At 33.5% G+C, this 19183-nt stretch overlaps 1 protein-coding gene across 1 annotated transcript in view; it reads left to right on the top strand.

Annotated features, from left to right (window-relative positions):
- The window catches only part of LOC132754001 (uncharacterized protein C05D11.1-like), a 35271-nt gene extending 18763 nt beyond the window's left edge, over nt 1-16508 (top strand). Inside the window, exons 14-24 of the mRNA XM_060744588.1 lie at nt 378-480; nt 1340-1470; nt 2720-2900; nt 3432-3517; nt 4286-4446; nt 4955-5060; nt 10336-10466; nt 12849-12942; nt 13751-13911; nt 14566-14718; nt 15623-16508. Of these exons, the coding sequence (XP_060600571.1) occupies nt 378-480; nt 1340-1470; nt 2720-2900; nt 3432-3517; nt 4286-4446; nt 4955-5060; nt 10336-10466; nt 12849-12942; nt 13751-13911; nt 14566-14718; nt 15623-15683 (1368 nt within the window). The 3' untranslated portion in view covers nt 15684-16508. The remainder of the gene's footprint in view (nt 1-377; nt 481-1339; nt 1471-2719; nt 2901-3431; nt 3518-4285; nt 4447-4954; nt 5061-10335; nt 10467-12848; nt 12943-13750; nt 13912-14565; nt 14719-15622) is intronic.
- The last annotated feature ends 2675 nt before the right edge of the window (nt 16509-19183 follow it).

The following is a 19183-nucleotide window of genomic DNA, read 5'->3' on the forward strand; positions in this document are numbered from 1 at the left end:
AAATTGCAAGAATGATGAGAAGCCACTTTTTATCTACCAGACCTTGCAGTTTTCTTGAATGAACTCTTAGGTGGTCTTTTACAATAAATTTATTTACAGATTTTTTTAATCACATCTGTGAAATTCAGATTTATATTAGTTACAAGTAACATATTCCTTGTATCACCTGTTCTGAAAAGTACTTTCAACAGTTATTACCAAATGGAATGCTTATTTGTCACTCAGGCTTTGGAATATCAAACAATTAGAATCAAGCATTTTATTCTTCTTGTAATTTTTCATGTGTATATTTCATGATTTGTATTCATGTAATATTTATCACTAAGACACTCATGTATAATCATTATTCACTACATCAGAATTATTTCCTGTAACAGATGCATGTGATGTTAGACTCTACATGTTTACCACAAGAGCTGAAATACTTCCTTCCACTTTATTGTGAAATTTTATTTGAGAGTCCAATTCTCAGAGATGGAGGTAAATATTTAATCATATACCATATAATTTGGTTTTGTTTTGTATGGAATGAAAGGTTTTATTGTGGCTAGAAATATGAGGTTGATCTATCATTATTAAAGATATTAAGGTTTTATTGTGGCTAGAAATATGAGGTTGATCTATCATTATTAAAGATATTGGACTTGTCTTATAACAGATGTATTGAAACTGTTGTTTGTAGAAATTCTGGACTTGTTTATATTTAGGAATCATACTGGACGGTTCTTTGTTTAGAAAATACTGGACTGATCTTTATAGTAAATACTAGACAGATCTATATTTAGGAATATTTGTACAGAATTACTGGACTGATCTTTGTTTAGGAATATTAGACTGATCTTTGTTTAGAAGAATTGGCTTGATCTTTGTTTAGGAATATTGGATTGATCTTTTTTAAGAAAGACTCGACTGATCTATAAGTGTAAAACTTCAGAAAGGACTTGAACTAATGCTTTGCTGGAGCTTTAAATTAAACTTAAGAAGACAAGAATTAATCTTTCCTGGAATTTTATAACAAACAGAAATATGATGGGGCATAAGATGTCCATACATAAGATTATTGTTTAATTTGTTGTTTCTCTTAGATTAAAACATTATAAATCATGGCAAAAAAGTCAACATCTGTACTTAAACTCTTGCAAAAATGGGTACTACAAGATAGAACTAGGCACCAAATTTTGTTGACGAATGATTAAATAAAAGAATCCAGTATCTTGTGGTAGATAAAATTTATAATGTCACAGAAATTTCTGTAACTATAAAGATGCCTCGCTAACAGCAGGTCATATTTTTCCAGATAAAGTGATAAATGATGTTCATTTATTATGTTTTGTTATAGTTTTGGTGTCTCACGAGGAGATTATATCACAGTTAGAAGCTGATACATTGAGTACAGAGTCTTGTATTGGAGTGAATGGAGGGAAATTTAGTTGTGGAAGTTTTCCTCAGATTGTAATGCTGAAGATACAGGTTTTTTTTTTTTTTTTTTGTTTTTTTTTGGTGTTTTTTTTTCTGTGCTATAGTGTAACGATACTGTTTAATTGTACACTAGAACTAGGTTCTGATCCTGGTATAACAGTACAAATTGGTGGCATGGTAACAGGTATATTGGTGACACTATATTGGTATGCACCTCTGTTGTACATCATCTTTCCTGCTGTCAGTCATTTGTCAGCTGTTAAACTAATGTGTTAGAATAAGATAAAACTAAAGAAAAACGTTTAGCACTTGTAGCAAAGCAGGTTCAAATCGAATTTCCTTCTGACCACCGTCTTGTTTTTTATATGAGAAACAGCTTTGCCTAGTGCTTTGAAATTTCACACGTTTCCAGATAAGAAAGGTGACCTTAATGATAAAGTAATATAATTTACTTAATTTTCCTTAAAATTATAATTCTTTAAACCATACCATGCTAAATAGGAAAAAAATTCATCAGCTATTAGAAGTTAATTACAAATACTAAGTACAATGTAAATAGTTAGATGAATGATATATAATTGGCTTGAATAACAAAGTAATCATTTGGCCCTCTTGTGGCTGAAGGGCTGCCTTTAATGCTTGAGGCATCAGAATTGCAGCCACTGTTTATTGCTGCATGTTCGTAAGAGGTGACAGATAGGTTCAATTAACTGGAGTCTATGCATCTTTTAACTCTAGCAGGTCAGGTAGTTTTGACACCTGGTGTTGCTATAAGTTTGTAACACCCGAGGTTAGCCAAAATCATCTTTCTTGTTTCAATACCATATGACCTAAGTTATGGCTGTGTGTAGTAAAACAAAACGAAATAATCATTTATAATGAAATTTAGCATATTGCTGGCTGTTTTATATTTAATCACTGGTCATTAAACTTGGAAAGTAATAAGAGGCAGTTTTTAATTTATAACTAGACAAATCCATTTTACAAAAAGATGTGGGATGGGGTTATCAAGTACTGTGAATTCATTAAATTCTGTTGGCATGAAATTTCGTGGTTTTTTCACAAAGAACATTTTCGTGGGTTCTTAAATTTGTGGACTGTTTACTTTTCAATAGGTAAAATGTAAATAATGTGATGTAAAATTATCTTACAGCAGACAGAGTGAAATTTCATTGGAGGTTAAATTTGTTAATTGACCTATCCACGAAAACCACAAAAATTACTTTCCCATATATAACATGTATAATAATGATTTTGCAGTAGAAAGGTTATATTTTGCCAATATTAAACCTTATTTTAGGTGGAGAAGGCAAAGTATGAACTTGGTGTGAAGTGGTTGAGAGAAATTCTCTATCAGACTAAATTTCCTGCTGAAAGGTTAAAGGTCATTGCAAAGAGGATGAATAATGACATCAGTAAATATAAACGAAAAGGAAACGCAGTACTAAAAGCTGTTTTCAGAAGTCTTGTTTTCTCTCAAGGTAGGTAACTAGTTTTCCTACACAGTTATATTTTTTTAATCAGCTGATACTCTAAAGATAGTGTAAATGACTTTGGCAACTATATATGTGTAAATTGTCAAATGTTACTATTTAACCTGATCTTACAGAGTTATTGCCTTTTAAAGTTAACTTTGAGCTCTTCATATTTAGGTGGCTTTTTCTATATAGGATAAGTTACTTAATTGTGAAATCACTACCCACAAATTGTATCAATATTTAATACTGGTGAAATATTACTTACTGTTAGCATTATTATCTGTAACATTAGAATAAATGGCTGGTATGAAGCACCTATTTATCAGTAGCTTGGTATAGATCATCAATAAACTTGGTATATAGCACTGTAAGCTTAGTATATATTCATCTATAAATAGATCATTAATGGTGATAGATCTTGGTATATAGTGCATTAAACTTGGTATATAGCATCTATAGGTAATGCTATCTTTTCTAGTGTCTTCATTCTGGTCAGGAAATAATGGCAGTCATATTGATCTTGTTTTATTTTAGATTGCAATCATCAAGTAAACAGCATGTTGAAGCAACATAAATTCCTAGAAAATTTGCTCAAGACACTTGAATCTGATCCAAAAAAGGTAAATATGCTAGTCTTCTTATCTATTGTGTGTTGTTTCCCCATATGTAGCTTGAAGTGGTTTAAGCCAACTTTTCACATATGGTATCAATTATGGATTTTAATTGAATTATGGCCTCCTGGTTAAAGTTTCCATGCTACATAAAACTTTCAAACTACTACACTAATTCACTTTTCCATATCTATGTGATCAAAATTGGAGGCATATAACTATTGGATTTTGACTGATCTGTAGCCCTTCGTGAATTTAGAAATTTTCTTATGATTGTGAATAAATTATGACCTTTAGAAAATTCTCAGTTATAATATTGCATGAATGGTTACATATCTGTATTGTCGACTAAAAGGTGGTATGGATAGTGGAATGGGCATATCCTCCTTAAAGATAGCAAAAGGATTTAAAGAAAAAGTTAATAAATTGTGTGACATATGACCAATCATTCGCTGGTGACTGTATGTGTATTTTCATTTTGATACATGTATAGAAGAAGACTATGTTTTATGTAAACGCATGCTATATAATTTGACAAAAATGAATGAGCTCGACAAACAGAACAAACAAATGAGTCGCATCTGCGCAGTCTGATCAGGATCCATGCTGTTCGCTATCAGTTTCTCTACTTGTAATAGGGTATGTAAGCGAACAGCATGGATCCTGATCAGACTGCGCAGATGCGCAGGCTGGTCTGGAACCATGCTGGTTGCAAACCCATTATGTTGGTTTTGTCGTGACACGGCTCAAATGTATAATAGCATGATTTACTTTTAGGTTGAAGAGAAAATGGAGGAGGTACGTAGATTACTAACTAACCCCAGTAACCTGACCGTTCATTTGTCAGTAGACGTGGAGAAGTTATCTGCTGATGGTTATAAACCTGCCGGTGTGTGGTCAACATTGGTACCTGAAGACAAACAAGTTACAGAAAACAGGTCAGATCAAATATATAATGCATAAAAATAGATTAAATACAAAAAAACATTAATCATTTTTAAGACGTCTGTATGCTTAGCTCAATAGGGAGAGTATTGGATAGGTAATCCATGGGTTGCTTGTGTGATCCTCAGATGAGGAGTCACTTCTCTTTGACAATTGATCTCTACCATTGAGTCTAGTGCTCTTTTGTCTTTCATGACTGATTTAGAAACTATTCTTATTATTATTTGTTAAAAGAAACAATGTTTTAAAAGATGCAGGCTCTGTTATTAAACCATGTAATTGTTGAAGTTTTATTCATCAGAATGTAAACTTAGCATAGCATCTCCTCAAGACCTACCCACTTTGTCACTATCCCTCTCAGTCACTAGTCCCTGCCAGTCACAAATATATTCAGATTTTTTATTTGACATTGAGTATGTAGTGCCTAATGCAATAACAAGACAACAGAAAGAAGTTTGGTGAAATAGTTCATTCATTAGATTATTCTATTCTGTGTTACAGCTGTGTAATGAAGAAGACATATGAATATGTAGTACCACTGTCAGAGTGTAAACACAAGTCTGTCGTAGTAGGAGTTGGCTCTATAGAATCTTCATTTCTAATACAGGTAAAGTTTGTGTTCATTAACTGTTCAGGTAAGGTTAATGTTCATTTCTAGTCCAGGTTAGGTTTGTGTTCATTTCTAATTCAGTTAAGGTTTGTGTATTCCCACTCGCCATATGGGCTTGGGATAATGCAACTTTTCACTATCAAATCAAGGGATACAATTCATTAGAATAGCACATTCATGCAATATTCCCTATTTATAACCATCCACGTCCAATACAACAGGGCACATAATTGGCACCAATGGTATTTATAAGAATTGTATCTCATTTTGAATGTTCATTCAGAAAAGAAGAGAAATATTTCAGAAATATCTAGGAATAATAAAGAATTTCTGTAGTACATGTACTAGTATTTATATTCACAATTGATGATATTCAATCATGATATGTGGTGTCACTGAATTTTTCTCCTGCTATTGAACCACCTTCGTGGTCGAAGGGTTACAGTCGATGACTTCTAATCCAGTTACCTCTGGCGTGGGTTTGATCCCCGGGAGATTCTTTGGTAGTTTAGTGCCCAGGAAGGTAGTCTAGTACTGGTGTAACTCTCCAGGAATGATGGTTAGGAAACTACCCGCCTATATGACTGAAATACTGTTGGGGAAAGAACAAACAAACAAATTTCCTGCCATTGAAAACTTGATTTATGAGCTGTTGAGGTCGTCATTGTTGTCATCATGCAAATACTTTAAATTAATGTAGCACATTACTTAAAGAAATTTAAACGTAACAATATGAAACTTGGAATATTTGCTTATCATGACAAGAGCGATTTGTAAGACAAGGGGCTAACTCTGAAAGCTATATTGTCATGCCCCTTTTTAGCTCACCAGAGCCAAAGGCTCAGGGTGAGCCAAAGGCTCAGGGTGAGCTATTAGTATCAAAGGGGGATACTCCGTTGTCCGTCGTCATGCGTCAACAATCGTCTTCTTCTCTGAAACTGCTGGGCAGATTTACTTCAAGTTTGGTCTGTAGCATCCTTGTGACAGTCACACTTGAATTTGCTCATGTCATTTCAATTGGCCCCTTTTAGGGGTCAGCAGAGCTAAAAATAGAAAAACCTATAAACATCTTCTTCTACAGAACTAATAGATGGATGGTCACCAAACTTTGTCTGTAGCATTCTTAAGTAGTCTTTTATCAAGTTTGCTCATATTAATTTGATTGGCCCCTTTTAGGGGTCTCTAGGGCTAAAAATAGAAAAACCTTTAAACATCTTCTTCTACAGAACCAATGGATGGATGATCACCAAACTTTGTCTGTAGCACTCTTGGGTAGTGTTTTATCAAGTTTGCTCATATTAATTTGATTGGCCCCTTTTAGGGGCCGCTAAAGCTAAAAATAGAAAAACCTTTAAATGTCTATTTCTACAGAACTAATTAATGGATGATCACCAAACTTGGTCTGTAGCATTCTTAGGTAGTCTTTTATCAAGTTTGCTCATATGAATTTGATTGGCCCCTTTTAGGGGTCTCTAGGGCTAAAAATAGAAAAACCTTTAAACATCTTCTCCTACACAACTAATTGATGGAAGATCACCAAACTTTGTCTGTAGCATTCTTGGGTAGTCTTTTATCAAGTTTGCTCATCTTAATTTTATTGGCCCCTTTTAGGGGCTGCTAAAGCTAAAAATAGAAATATCTTTAAACGTCTCTTTCTACAGAACTAATGGATGGATGATCACCAAACTTTGTCTGTAGCATTATTGGGTAATCTTTTATCAAGTTTGCTCATATGAATTTGATTGGCCCCTTATAGGGGCCACTTAAGCTAAAAATAGAAAAACCTTTAAACACCTTCTTCTGCTAAAGTAAATGATAGATCATCACCAAACTTTGTCTGTAGCATTCACAGGTAGCCTTTTATCAAGTTTGCTAATATTAATTTGATTGGCCCCGCTATAGCTAAAATTAGAAAAAACCTTTAAAGGTCTCTTTCTACAAAACTAATGGATGGATGATCACCAAATTTTGTCTTTAGCATTCATAGGTAGCTTTGTATCAAGTTAACTAATATTAATTTGATTTGCCCCTTTTAGGGGCTCCTAGAGCTAAAAATAAAAAAATACCTTAAAACATCTCCTACAGACCTGATAGATGGATGATCACCAAACTTTGTCTGTAGCATTCTTATGTAGTCTTTAATCAAATTTGCTCATATTAATTTGATTTGCCCCTTTTAAGGGCTTCTAGAGCTAAAAATAGATAAGTCTTTAAACATTATCTTGTACGGAAGTAAAAGATTGATGATCGGCAAACTTTGTCTGTAGCGAGTTTATGTTGTCTTCTATCAAATTTTCTCATATTAATTAGATTAGCTAAAATGCCCCAGGCCATGGCATTTCTTCAAATTATAGTTTAAAGATATACTATGCTCATCCTTGGGTAAAATATTTTCATCACATAACTTTATTGAAATGTATGTAATTTTTATCAAGTATTTCCAATTTGAACAAAAGAATGTATAATTATCTATTGGAAGCTGTGTGCCCTATTATGGTTCTAGTAAAATTGGTCTTTTCTTAAAAAATAAGTGCCAGTTTTTTAATGACACTATATATTCATATTGTAACCTCCTTTAGTTTGTAGAATTTAAAACACAGCTTTGTGTGAAGTTGAAACATGTTTATTTTATATTTACAAAGAGACTGTGTAGCAAGTATAAGTATGATCAAATGTGAAATTTGATGAAAGGCAAACAACCTATGTTGGAATGTCTTTCATAAATGTGATCTGTTATGCAATTATTCTAAGCTGTTTGCTGATGAAATTATTTGAGGTCATGACCTATGGGAAGATTTACAATATCACTTGAACATAATGATTAACAACAAAATTTATAGTGATGATTTATCATAAATGTTTTCAGAAATAGGTAATACTTAATTGAAAAGGTAGTATACAGCTATGTAATACAGTAAATGCTTATATTTTTTTTCAAGTTTGAATACTTTCACATTGAATCAATTATTATGCTTTGTATCTGAACTGTAAACATATCTGCACATAGTTATTCATTTTACATGCTAAAATAAAAAACCCTGATCCCAAAACGCACTAGACTGATGCACTATGGCAAAGTTCAATGGTAAAGAAAAAATAATGTTCTGATTTTTTTCACAAATGCAATCTTGTTAAGACACTGATTGCATCAGAAACTGTCTATAGGGTCATTGGTAGGTCAGTGTACAGAATTTTTCCCCAGGAAATAAAATTAGGCCAAAAGAAAGATTTTGTTTTCTGCACTTATAATAACCAAGATGAGTTTGTATGATCATTTTTGTGTCGCCTCTACGGAGTAGTGGCAACATATAGGGATCACTTCTCCGTCGTCTGTCTGTCCGTCTGTCTGTCTGTCTGTCCGTCCGTCCGTCACAAAACTTGTCCGGACTACCCCTCATAAACTACTGGTGCAATTTCATCCAAACTTTACAGGAATGATCAGTATCAAGTCTAGTTGTGCATATTGTCAGCATTTTCCGGTTCAATGATTTTTGTCAGAGTTATGGCCCTTTAATAATTTTTAATTTTAAAGTTTGTCCGGACTACTTCTCTTATACCACTAATGCAATTTCAATGAAACTTTACAGGATTGATCTGTAGCTCAAGTCCTTGCGCATATTGCAAGGGTTTTCCTGTTGAATGATTTTTGGCCGAGTTATGGCCCTTTGATAAAAAGGTGTTTTTTTCTGTGTGTTGCCAGATACACAATAGCTTGTCCAGACTACTCCTCATAAACTACAGGTGCAATTTCATCCAAACTTTACAGGAATGATCAGTACCAAGTCTAGTTTTGCATATTGTCAGCATTTTCCGGTTCAATGATTTTTGTCAGAGTTATGGCCCTTTAATAATTTTTATTTTTAAAGTTTGTCCGGACTAGTTCTCTTATACCACTTATGCAATTTCAATGAAACTTTACAGGATTGATCTGTAGCTCAAGTCCTTGCGCATATTGCACGGGTTTTCCGGTTGAATGATTTTTGGCTGAGTTATGGCCCTTTGATAAAAAGGTGTTTTTTCTGTGTGTTGCCAGATACACAAAAGCTTGTCCGGACTACTCCTCATAAGCTACTGGTGCAATTTTATCCAAACTTTACATGATTGATCAGTACTTAGTCTAGTTGTGCACTGTCCGTCTGTCACAAAATTTGTCCCAACATGAAATTGGCCATTATGAGGCGACACATGTGATTACTGATCGCTCTTGTTTATATTAAATTTTGTGAAAAATTGTTTTAATTTTTTCAATCTTTATTGAATTTGATTCAAACTTGGAGAAAGCACATTTCAATTAATTTTGGGAGACATTGTTGAACCTGATGTTTCATGTGCATAGGTGAAAGTTGATATCAGTTGAGATATCAGGTATCACTTATGTGATTTTTTATGTATAGACTTGATATTTGGACAAGGGGTGTAATTTCTGATGCTGAATTGAATTTTCATATCAGCTGACCTGTTTTGATTTCTTTGATATCATTTGACCTACTTTCTTGTTTATTGACATACAGACTTGTAATTTGGACAAGGGGTGTAATTTGTGATGCTGAATTGAATTTTGATATCAGCTGACCTTCTTTTGATATTTTTTACATTGTTTTACCTATTGTCATTTTAGGTACAGTTATATTAACATATAGAATGTATAAAAACATTGTTATTTCAAACATCTTCACCTTACATATTTTGCATGTGACATTTTGTGTATTCATTCACAAAAGTTATGAAAAAAGTCCTATCAAAATTACCCCTGCTCTATTGGTCAATTATTCTGCATTTATTCTACATAGTCTCATAGGAATACACTTGCAACATAAATATTTTTAATAAAGCCTTTCCAAAATATTAGAAAATATTTCAGTTTATAAAGTGGACAATGAATGGTGGGCCATATGAGTGATCTAGGGTCATCTTGGCCATATGGTTTATTATGAAGGAAAAAAACAATCACTGTTGTGAAAGTATATAGCTACATGGGCAAGTTAAAGTTGAGCTTTCTAACACTAAAAAACAGTTGTTTCTGGTGAGCGACTAAGGGCCATCATGGCCCTCTTGTTTAACTTAGAATTTTTGTCAAAAGTGGTTATTTTAACAGACAAGAGTTAACACTGCATGCATTGCTTGTGTTATAAGAAGAAGAGTTTTGTACATTGTATGTGTTTCCATACTGTCCAGTATTAAAATAATTAAGTCTGATGTCCTCTGATCACTCTTGTTTGTTTACACCTGACTTACTGATTATGACTGATAGACAACAACATATATATAACAGGCTGTAGATTGTGTGAAATCACCTGTTGATGAAGATTTGGCTGCTATAATGGTATTCATACAGTATCTGACACAGTTAGAGGGGCCAATGTGGCGACAAATCAGAGGTCTTGGACTAGCCTATCATTACAGGTATATTATTGTAGTAGATCTTACACAATTACCTGATCTTCAGTGTTGATTAACCATAACTTCCTTTTGCATAGTTTTAGATAAATATGCACATTATAATTTTCACATTTTATTTGTCAAGAGCATACCTGAAAAAGTAATGTAGGTTTGAACTTAAACTTCATAGATAGATACATCTGATTGTTGTGAAGTGTAGAGTTTGTTTATCATAATTCTCTTTTGCATCCTTTTGGTATTCTCACCATATGTTAGTTATTATACCCCCGCACAACAAAGTTGTAAGGGGGGTATACTGGAATCAGATTGTCCGGCTGGCTGTCCGTCGGTTTTTTCTTTTCCGCCCAATAACTTAAGATTCCTTTGACCCTTAGTCTTCATATTTGGCATGGAGGTTAGTCATGATTAGTAGATGACGCCTATTGATTTTGAGGTCACCAGGTCAAAGGTCAAGGTCACAGTGGCCTTGACTTCAAAAAGCTTGTCCGCCCAATAACTTAAGATTCCTTTGACCTACAATCTTCATATTTGGCATGGAGGTTAGTCATGATTAGTAGATGACCCCTATTGATTTTGAGGTCAAAGGTCAAGGTCACAGGGGCCGTGACTTCAAAAAGCTTGTCCGCCCAATAACTTAAGATTCCTTTGACCCACAGTCTTCATATTTGTCATGGAGGTTAGTCATGATTAGTAGATGACCCCTATTGATTTTGAGGTCACCAGGTCAAAGGTCAAAGTCACAGGGGCCGTGACTTCAAAAAGCTTGTCCGCCCACTAACTTAAGATTCCTTTGACCCACAGTCTTCATATTTGGCATGGAGGTTAGTCATGATTAGTAGATGACCCCTATTGACTTTGAGGTCACCAGGTCAAAGGGGCCTTGACTTCAAAAAGCTTGTCTGCCCAATAACTTAAGATTCCTTTGACCCACAGTCTTCATATTTAGCATGGAGGTTAGTCATGATTAGTAGATGATCCCTATTGACTTTGAGGTCACCAGGTCAAAGTCACAGGGGCCTTGACTTCAAAAAGCTTGTCCGCCCAATAACTTTAGATTCCTTTGACCCACAGTCTTCATATTTGGCATGGAGGTTAGTCATGATTAGTAGATGACCCCTATTGATTTTGAGGTCACCAGGTCAAAGGTCAACGTCACAGGGGCCTTGACTTCAAAAAGCTTGTCCGCCCAATAACTTAAGATTCCTTTGACCCACAGTCTTCATATTTGGAATGGAGGTTAGTCATGATTAGTAGATGACCCCTTTTTTGAGGTCACTGGATCAAAGGTCAAGGTCACAGGAACTTTGACTTCAAAAAGTTTGTCCACCCATTAACTTAAGATTCCTTTGACCCACAGTCTTCATATTTGGCATGGATGTTGATCATGACCATAAGGTGACCCCTATTGATTTTGAGGGCACTGGGTCAAAGGTCAAGGTCAAAGGGACCTTGAAGCTTTTCTTCTCAATTGCTAAAGAATGCCTATCCGCAGTGTATTGATTTTGACATTTTCACATATGAAGCATGTAGAATACATAACTTAGCAATGCACTGGCTTAGTAACCTCAGATTTGGCAGGGAGGTTGTCCTTGAGCTCTAAATGGCCACTGTTGATTCTGACAAAGTGGTATGCGGGGGTATTCATGCCATGATAGTGGCAGTTCTAGTTTTTATAGTTAATTTCTGTCTGGAGCATTACTCAAAATGTATTAGAAGGTATCAACTTGAAACTTCACATATGAATTAATTGCATAGGAGAGAAATGTATTATTTCTTAAAATTAATTAAAAGAAAAATTGCATAGTTTTTTACTTGGTTTTTGTTGTTGTTTTTTTTAGCTCACCTGAGCTTTGCTCAGGGTGAGCTTTTAGGATCGTTGAATGTCCGTCGTCCGTCCACATTTGTTCGTTTACACTCTTAGCGGTCACATTTTTCCCTCAATCATCATCAAACTTGGTCAGGATGCTTGTCTAGGTAATTGGTAGGACGATATTGAACATGGGTCATCTCGGATGAAAAACTAGGTCAAAGGAGCTAAAAATAGAAAAATCTTGTTCACATTCTAGTGGCTACTGTTTTAATCGAAATATCCTGGAAATTGGTCTGAAAGTTTGTTTTGATCATTTCTAGGTTAGGTTCGAATATGGGTCACCTGGAGTCAAAACTAGGTCAAACTGCTAAAATACGGAAAAACCTTGTTTAACACTCTAGAGGTCACATTTTTGACTCAACTGTCATGAAACTTGGTCTGAATGCCTGTCAAGGTAATTGCTTGGATGAGTTTGATGGGTCAGGTGAGCGATCTAAGGCAATCTTAGCCCTTTGTTTATGTAAATTTTCTAAGACAGTGGCAGTTCTAGTTTATCAATATTTTTATTTTTTCAGTATGTATGTTCTGCCAGAGTCTGGGTTACTGTATTTTCTGTTAGCAAAATCTACTCATATAGTGAGGGCATACAAGGAAGGTCAAGATATTGTGGTAAGTTAATCTTTCATTCTCTATCATTATTACACTGATCACATTCTTATGGCATCTAGACACCAGTATGTCAGCTGATTCATAGAAATACTAATAAAAAAACACCTCGAATTAAGGTGGCCAAAATCCCTCAATAAAATTTGCAAAAACAACTAGAAGTCTCATTTCTATGGGAATAAATACCCCTCAATAGAAATAGGTGCTTTTCTGACAGAACATGCCTGTCTATATGTCAAGTACCATTCTGAAAGTTGATTTTATATTCAAAGAGATGCCTTTTTTTACAAATTTAAACCATTAAAAGAACAAGTCTCAATTTATATCATTTTTATTTCAGAGTACAATTGTTCTACCTAGCTATTATATTGTATTGATTAAAAAGACAGCTACATGTAGTTCTTTCGTGAGAAATCTTAATTGGTAAAATAATAAATGTGCATTGATACACAGTCTTTGGCCTATCTGTTGTGGTTTTATCAGTGACTGCTAAAATATTATTCTTGTTCATAAAGAATTGTAAACATTCTGAAAAAAATGTTGCATTTTGTATTTAACAATATTTTTTATGATCTCTATGGTGTGTTTAACATTTTGTAGCAATGTTTTGTTTAGATATGTATTTCCTATCTTATAAGTTTGCTGTTCTACACAGGTATCTTTCTCTTTACTGAAAAACACACAGAGGGGCACCTGAAGACTTCCTTCACCAGTTAAACTTGAAAGTCTCAATTTAACCTTTACAGTGCTGATTTGACTTATATCCCAACCCTATATACTAATAAAACCAAGATGTATATGTGTATTGTAGATGAATTATGTAAATGGTAAGACAGAACTGAATGATATAGAGTTAGAGTCAGCCAAGAGTAGTCTTACTTTTGAAGTAATTGAGAAGGAGACGACAGTATCTGATGTATCAACCCAATCACTGTTGTCCTACTTTAAAGGTGTACCACACACATATAACAAGTAAGTACAGGTGTTGTTAAACTAAACATTGTATCATAGCTTGGTGACTTTATTATTGAAAACGTGTTAAATTGTATACCAATACATGCACAGTGTGTTAACTGGATGGAGTGCAGGTATAAGTTACTGTCAAGAGCATGCTTGTTAATTGGCTCATTTTTTTCAGGGGTTAACTTATTGTGACGAAATGGAAAGAGATAACACCCACTCGTACAAATCAGATAGCCTTTTTGTTCTGATGATCTTTCTATTTCCTAATCTAATTGTTTCATTTTATGGGCTGGTTTCACTTTAAATTGTGAACAATCTATGGTTAATTTAAAAAATCAATCAAAATGACAAATTTAAGTCTTAGCCAGTATTTATAGTTTTCATGGATGTACCATCTGGTGTGTAGTTGTAGCATTAGTAATTTTTGCTCAAAATGTTAAAGGCACATTAAGCGTCTGAAAATAATAAGATTTTTTTTCTCCAATTTAAAAACAATCCAGTGTTTTATAATGTTTTTATTACGGATGTAGAACATGTTTGATGTTTATCATGTGAATACAGCGTAAAGTAGCAAAATGAAAGTGTTTTGTTATTCATACAAAGTAACAGAATAATTATCAGAATAATTCAAGACAATAACACACATTTTTTTTCTTTGTACAGAGATTTGCTAAAGCTGATATCAATGGTGACGTTAAATGACCTGAAAAGAGTTGGTGACAAGTACATTGCTAAGTTATTCAACGAGAAAGAAGCAAGAAGGGCAGTCTGTTGTAATCCATCCAAGGTGACAGAGGTTGTTACAGCTTTTAAAGAGTAAGTCTGCAGTCTTCAATATCATTTATATGGCTGAATTAACAGTTATGGATTTATTCAACTTTCAGTTTGAGGGTGGTCTTTTAATTTTAATAGTGAGAGAATATATTTTTAAAGAAAATATGTCAGACGAAATACCTATATATGAGTAAAACAATTTTAAAGTTGCATACAAATGAAGGTAAACTTGTAATATAAATAAAATCAAATGGATGTATAACTTTAGAGAGATAAAATATTTCCAAAACCAAACACTTGTACATGATATTCCAACAAAGTCACTAATAAGTTCAAATGCAATGACAAGACATCTTTACTTTTAAGTGTGAATCAGTGAAGGTCACCTTGAGAGATTGAGTGAATGTTATTATGATATATGTACATTATGCTGATTGATTTATCCTTACCAGTTACTTAAATAATAACTTTGTTTGAAGAAACCACCCTTTCTACTTCATAACAATGTTTTACCAAATGTCTGAATTAGTAAATTACCTAGCCGTTTCGATTCTGATAAGTATCCAACTGATCTGAACTAAGTAGATTAAATTTTAAAACTCTAAGGGAAAGTATCTTTTATATACATCTTATCTACTTCCCCTCTATATTGCTAGAGTTGTGCTTAATTTGTGATTCTGGAAATTAAATGGTTTGAAATTTGAACTGTTATAGAAATATCTATCAGAAGAGTTCATACAGTCTAAAAAATTGCTTAAATTTGAGCTTCCTTCTTGAAAAGTGCTTAAAAATGAAAAAAAATTAAGTGGGTAAGAGTCCTTGAAAAGTGCATGAAACGTGCCACAACATGGAGGCAACAGTGTAAAGATTTATTAGACTTAAATATTACTGGAGGCAGCAGCAATCATAGAGGGAAGATGATTCTATAACATTTTTATATTTTCAGGATTGGTGTTGTGATGGAAGCGGTGCCTTCACTAGATGCCGAATTTCTGTGTGCATTATAGACAACATTTCTACTTCAATAGTGCTTTTATGTAGAGAAAACAGCAGCAGCAATCTCATTGGTCAATTAAATAAAAATTAAATCTAAAGTTATTCCAACTTTAAAAGAACGTGAGCAAGTATTCAATCAATAAAAAAAAACACAAGTGTAGTAAATTATAGTTTTATCTAGAATAAGTTATATTGTAAACACTGCTATAAAAGAAAGTGAACTTAGTAGGTTTTAAAGGAACTCCACTGAGGTCCAAAAGCCTAAAGACATAAAATTTGAATTTCTCTCATATATCAACAGGGACACTTAAAACAGAGTGATATGCAAAAGATAATAAAGATATACTCAGAAATGAATTGAAAGTTTTATTTTTCTACTTTTCTTAGCTGTATTCGAGTGAAAAACATTGCAATGCTTTTTTGTTTTGTGCCATTTTTCACAGTTACCTACATCAAATAGAAAATTAATCTCAATAAATCAATTCAGTCTTGTCAAGTCAAAAAAACTCAGGGGAGTCCCTTTAATAATTTCTTAGCAAGGTACAGCCACTTGCTTGTACAGTAATTGTAAACTAACAAAGAACGATCAAAAGATTGTGACAACTCTGTTTTCAACATAGTTTGGTTTATGCATAATGTATCGTCACTGACTTCTTGATATAAATCATTATCATAGATTTTCATTGTTTACATTTAAAAGGGATAGTTGAATATCAATGCAATTTGTGCTTGTGTAAAACAGCTAAAAGTACACCTTTTATACATGTTGTTAAACAAAATCAAAAAACAATATTCTTGTCATTAACATTGCCAATGCTCAAAATTAAATTGTGTATTAATAAATGCAACCTATACTTGAGTTTCAGATTACTGATACATGATTGCATTAAAAACAATCTTTTTGTTGATGTTTTTTTGGGTTTTTTTAAATAAGATTATTTTTAACCAGTTATTTAAACAATATATGTTTTAGCTTACATCCAGATTTTAAAATTACAATGATTTTATGGTTGTGATCAAAATGTTAAAGGGTTGTTAAAATCTTTACATCGCTGAATTGGTGTTTTACCAAAAAGATTAGCCCTGTGTTGAATTTTAAAACAGATCATTCAAAGTTAAACAGATTTCACTATCAAAAGAAAATTCACTATCAAAATATAAAAGTTTGGCTACCAAATTTGTATAGACCTGGTCAGACTGGCTAACATTTCTCTATACTGGTGGAAAAGGCTTATCAGACTTGGTTCCAGTAGGTTTATTTACATTTTTGCCATGCATTTCAATGTCATACTGGATGAATGAGCCAACATAATTAATCAATTTAAATGAACTTGCACTAGAATAAATTCTCCTTTCCTCATCTAAAGTGAGATTTTTTAACATGTTAAAACATGATTTATAATACTGTAACCCAACGAATATTCGCGACCAATTAATATTCGCGGATGGCCACGAAGCGCGAATATTTGTTTGCGCGAATAAGTCCGCACGATTTCACAAATAAATTAGAGAGAAATTTTTATTTTAGACGTTCATGCAAAGCTACTTGACCGGATATATTCGAATTTTACGGGCACCTCTTAGGAAGTAATGAATTGTTATGAATATTGCCATAAAGCAATAAAAACACAAACTAAGTAAACTACTACTATTTTATAAATATCAAAAGAACTCTATGTCAATATAGCAATCAAAATAAACATCCACATTTTAATACAGTTTATGAAATACTAGTAGGCCTATTGTCAATCACGTTCCGTATAAGGTACTATTTGAATAAATCGTTTGACAAAAGTGGGAAAACTATCGAGCATCACAAAAGGCTATTGTTTTTTTGATCCTATAAAATAATTGTTTAAGTGAATTGTTACAAAGATGGTATAAACCTATCACAAGCATCACAAAAGGGTATTGGGTGTACATACTTACAAACAGTGAAATACAAGATGGTTTCATACTAGTATCGATTTTTACCCGTCAAACTAAACAGTCTGTATAGTTCAGTTAACATCCCTGCATTCTGAGGGTTTATTTTTTATCAACCACCCTTTTAACGACATGTTTAGAAAAGAAGACGAACGATGCGTACATGTACATATATAGAGAAAATGTTTTGCTGAATTGTGATCACAATTCACTTACCAATACAATATAAGGCTAGCGTATTGTTAATCCCATTTAAGACACCAATAATGACCTCAATTATTGAAGATTAATAGTCGGCTTATGGATTTGACGGCCCCATCGGACTTTCCAATCCACGAATTTTTTTTTTTCGGAAATCAAGAAAACGCAGAAATTAATATTCGCGAATATGTCCGACCTCGGCAAAACGCGAAAATTTGTATCCGCGAATATAAATTGGGTTACAGTACATGTCTGTTATTGAAATTATTTCAAGTAAATTGCTTTTTGTTAAGGATTGTTATGTAGATTGACTACCATCTATATAATATTTGTTGGAATTTCATTTCCCCATTCCAAATGATTACAACTCATAATTTTACTAGTTGTACATAATCAATATTCAACCAGAAACTGGTCTTTGTAAAGAAATGGATTGTTTCATGCTAGTGCTAGTGCCTTTCTACATATGAGCTGTGTCATGACAAAACCAACATAGTGCGTTTGAGACCAGCATGGATCCAGACCAGCCTGCGCAGTCTGATCAGGATCCATGCTGTTCGCTATCAGTTTCTCACCTTGTAAAAGGGTTGGTAAGCGAACAGCATGGATCCTGATCAGACTGGTCTGGATCCATGCTGGTCGCAAACACACTATGTTGGTTTTGTTGTGACGCGACTCATATGCAATTTGTGTTAGTACTATTTACCTATTACAGCTTACTCAATTAGTTCAATTAAATGATTAACTAGGCAAGAAAGTGTTGTTTGTTTGACTCTTTTTGGACTCCAAGTCTATGTTCAATAAAAGAAAAAACAGTTGCACATGTCTTTTGTATTCCATTTTGTTTATACATATACCTGATGAATTTCACTGTTGGCAGATGACTTTATGTCGGAAGAGAGTCTACCTGTTTACATCAGTAACAGCATTTTTTCACAGAGACTATTAGGTAGCAAAAATAGTGCAAGACTTTATATAATCTGTTGAACCGTTTGGAGAAAAGAAACAAAACTTATATATAAATGTAATCTGTATAAAAAGCAGTCTTGTCAGATAATGGAGTAAGTGGGCCTGTAATGTTTATTAATTATATAGAGGATATTTGTTGAGTTCAGTGTAAGAATGGAATATGTTTCACAGAGTGAGCACCAAAAGGTATAATTGAACTTTTGGTGTTCACGAAGGTAAAACATATATTTCGAACTAACGCTAAACAAAACAAATTTTCTATTTATTATAATTATGCAAAGAAACGTCCAAAAAGACATTTTAACCTAATACTAAATGAAAAGGGCACCAAATGATAATACAACGTCACATTATTAAGTTGCGTTTTTCCAAGTATTTGTGCAGGTGATTGCTGGAAAATTTCAACCTGAAACAA

Source organism: Ruditapes philippinarum, unplaced genomic scaffold (assembly GCF_026571515.1).
Source record: "Ruditapes philippinarum isolate M1 unplaced genomic scaffold, ASM2657151v2 ctg2015_1_1_1_1, whole genome shotgun sequence".
In the NCBI taxonomy this organism is placed as follows: Eukaryota; Metazoa; Mollusca; class Bivalvia; order Venerida; family Veneridae; genus Ruditapes; species Ruditapes philippinarum.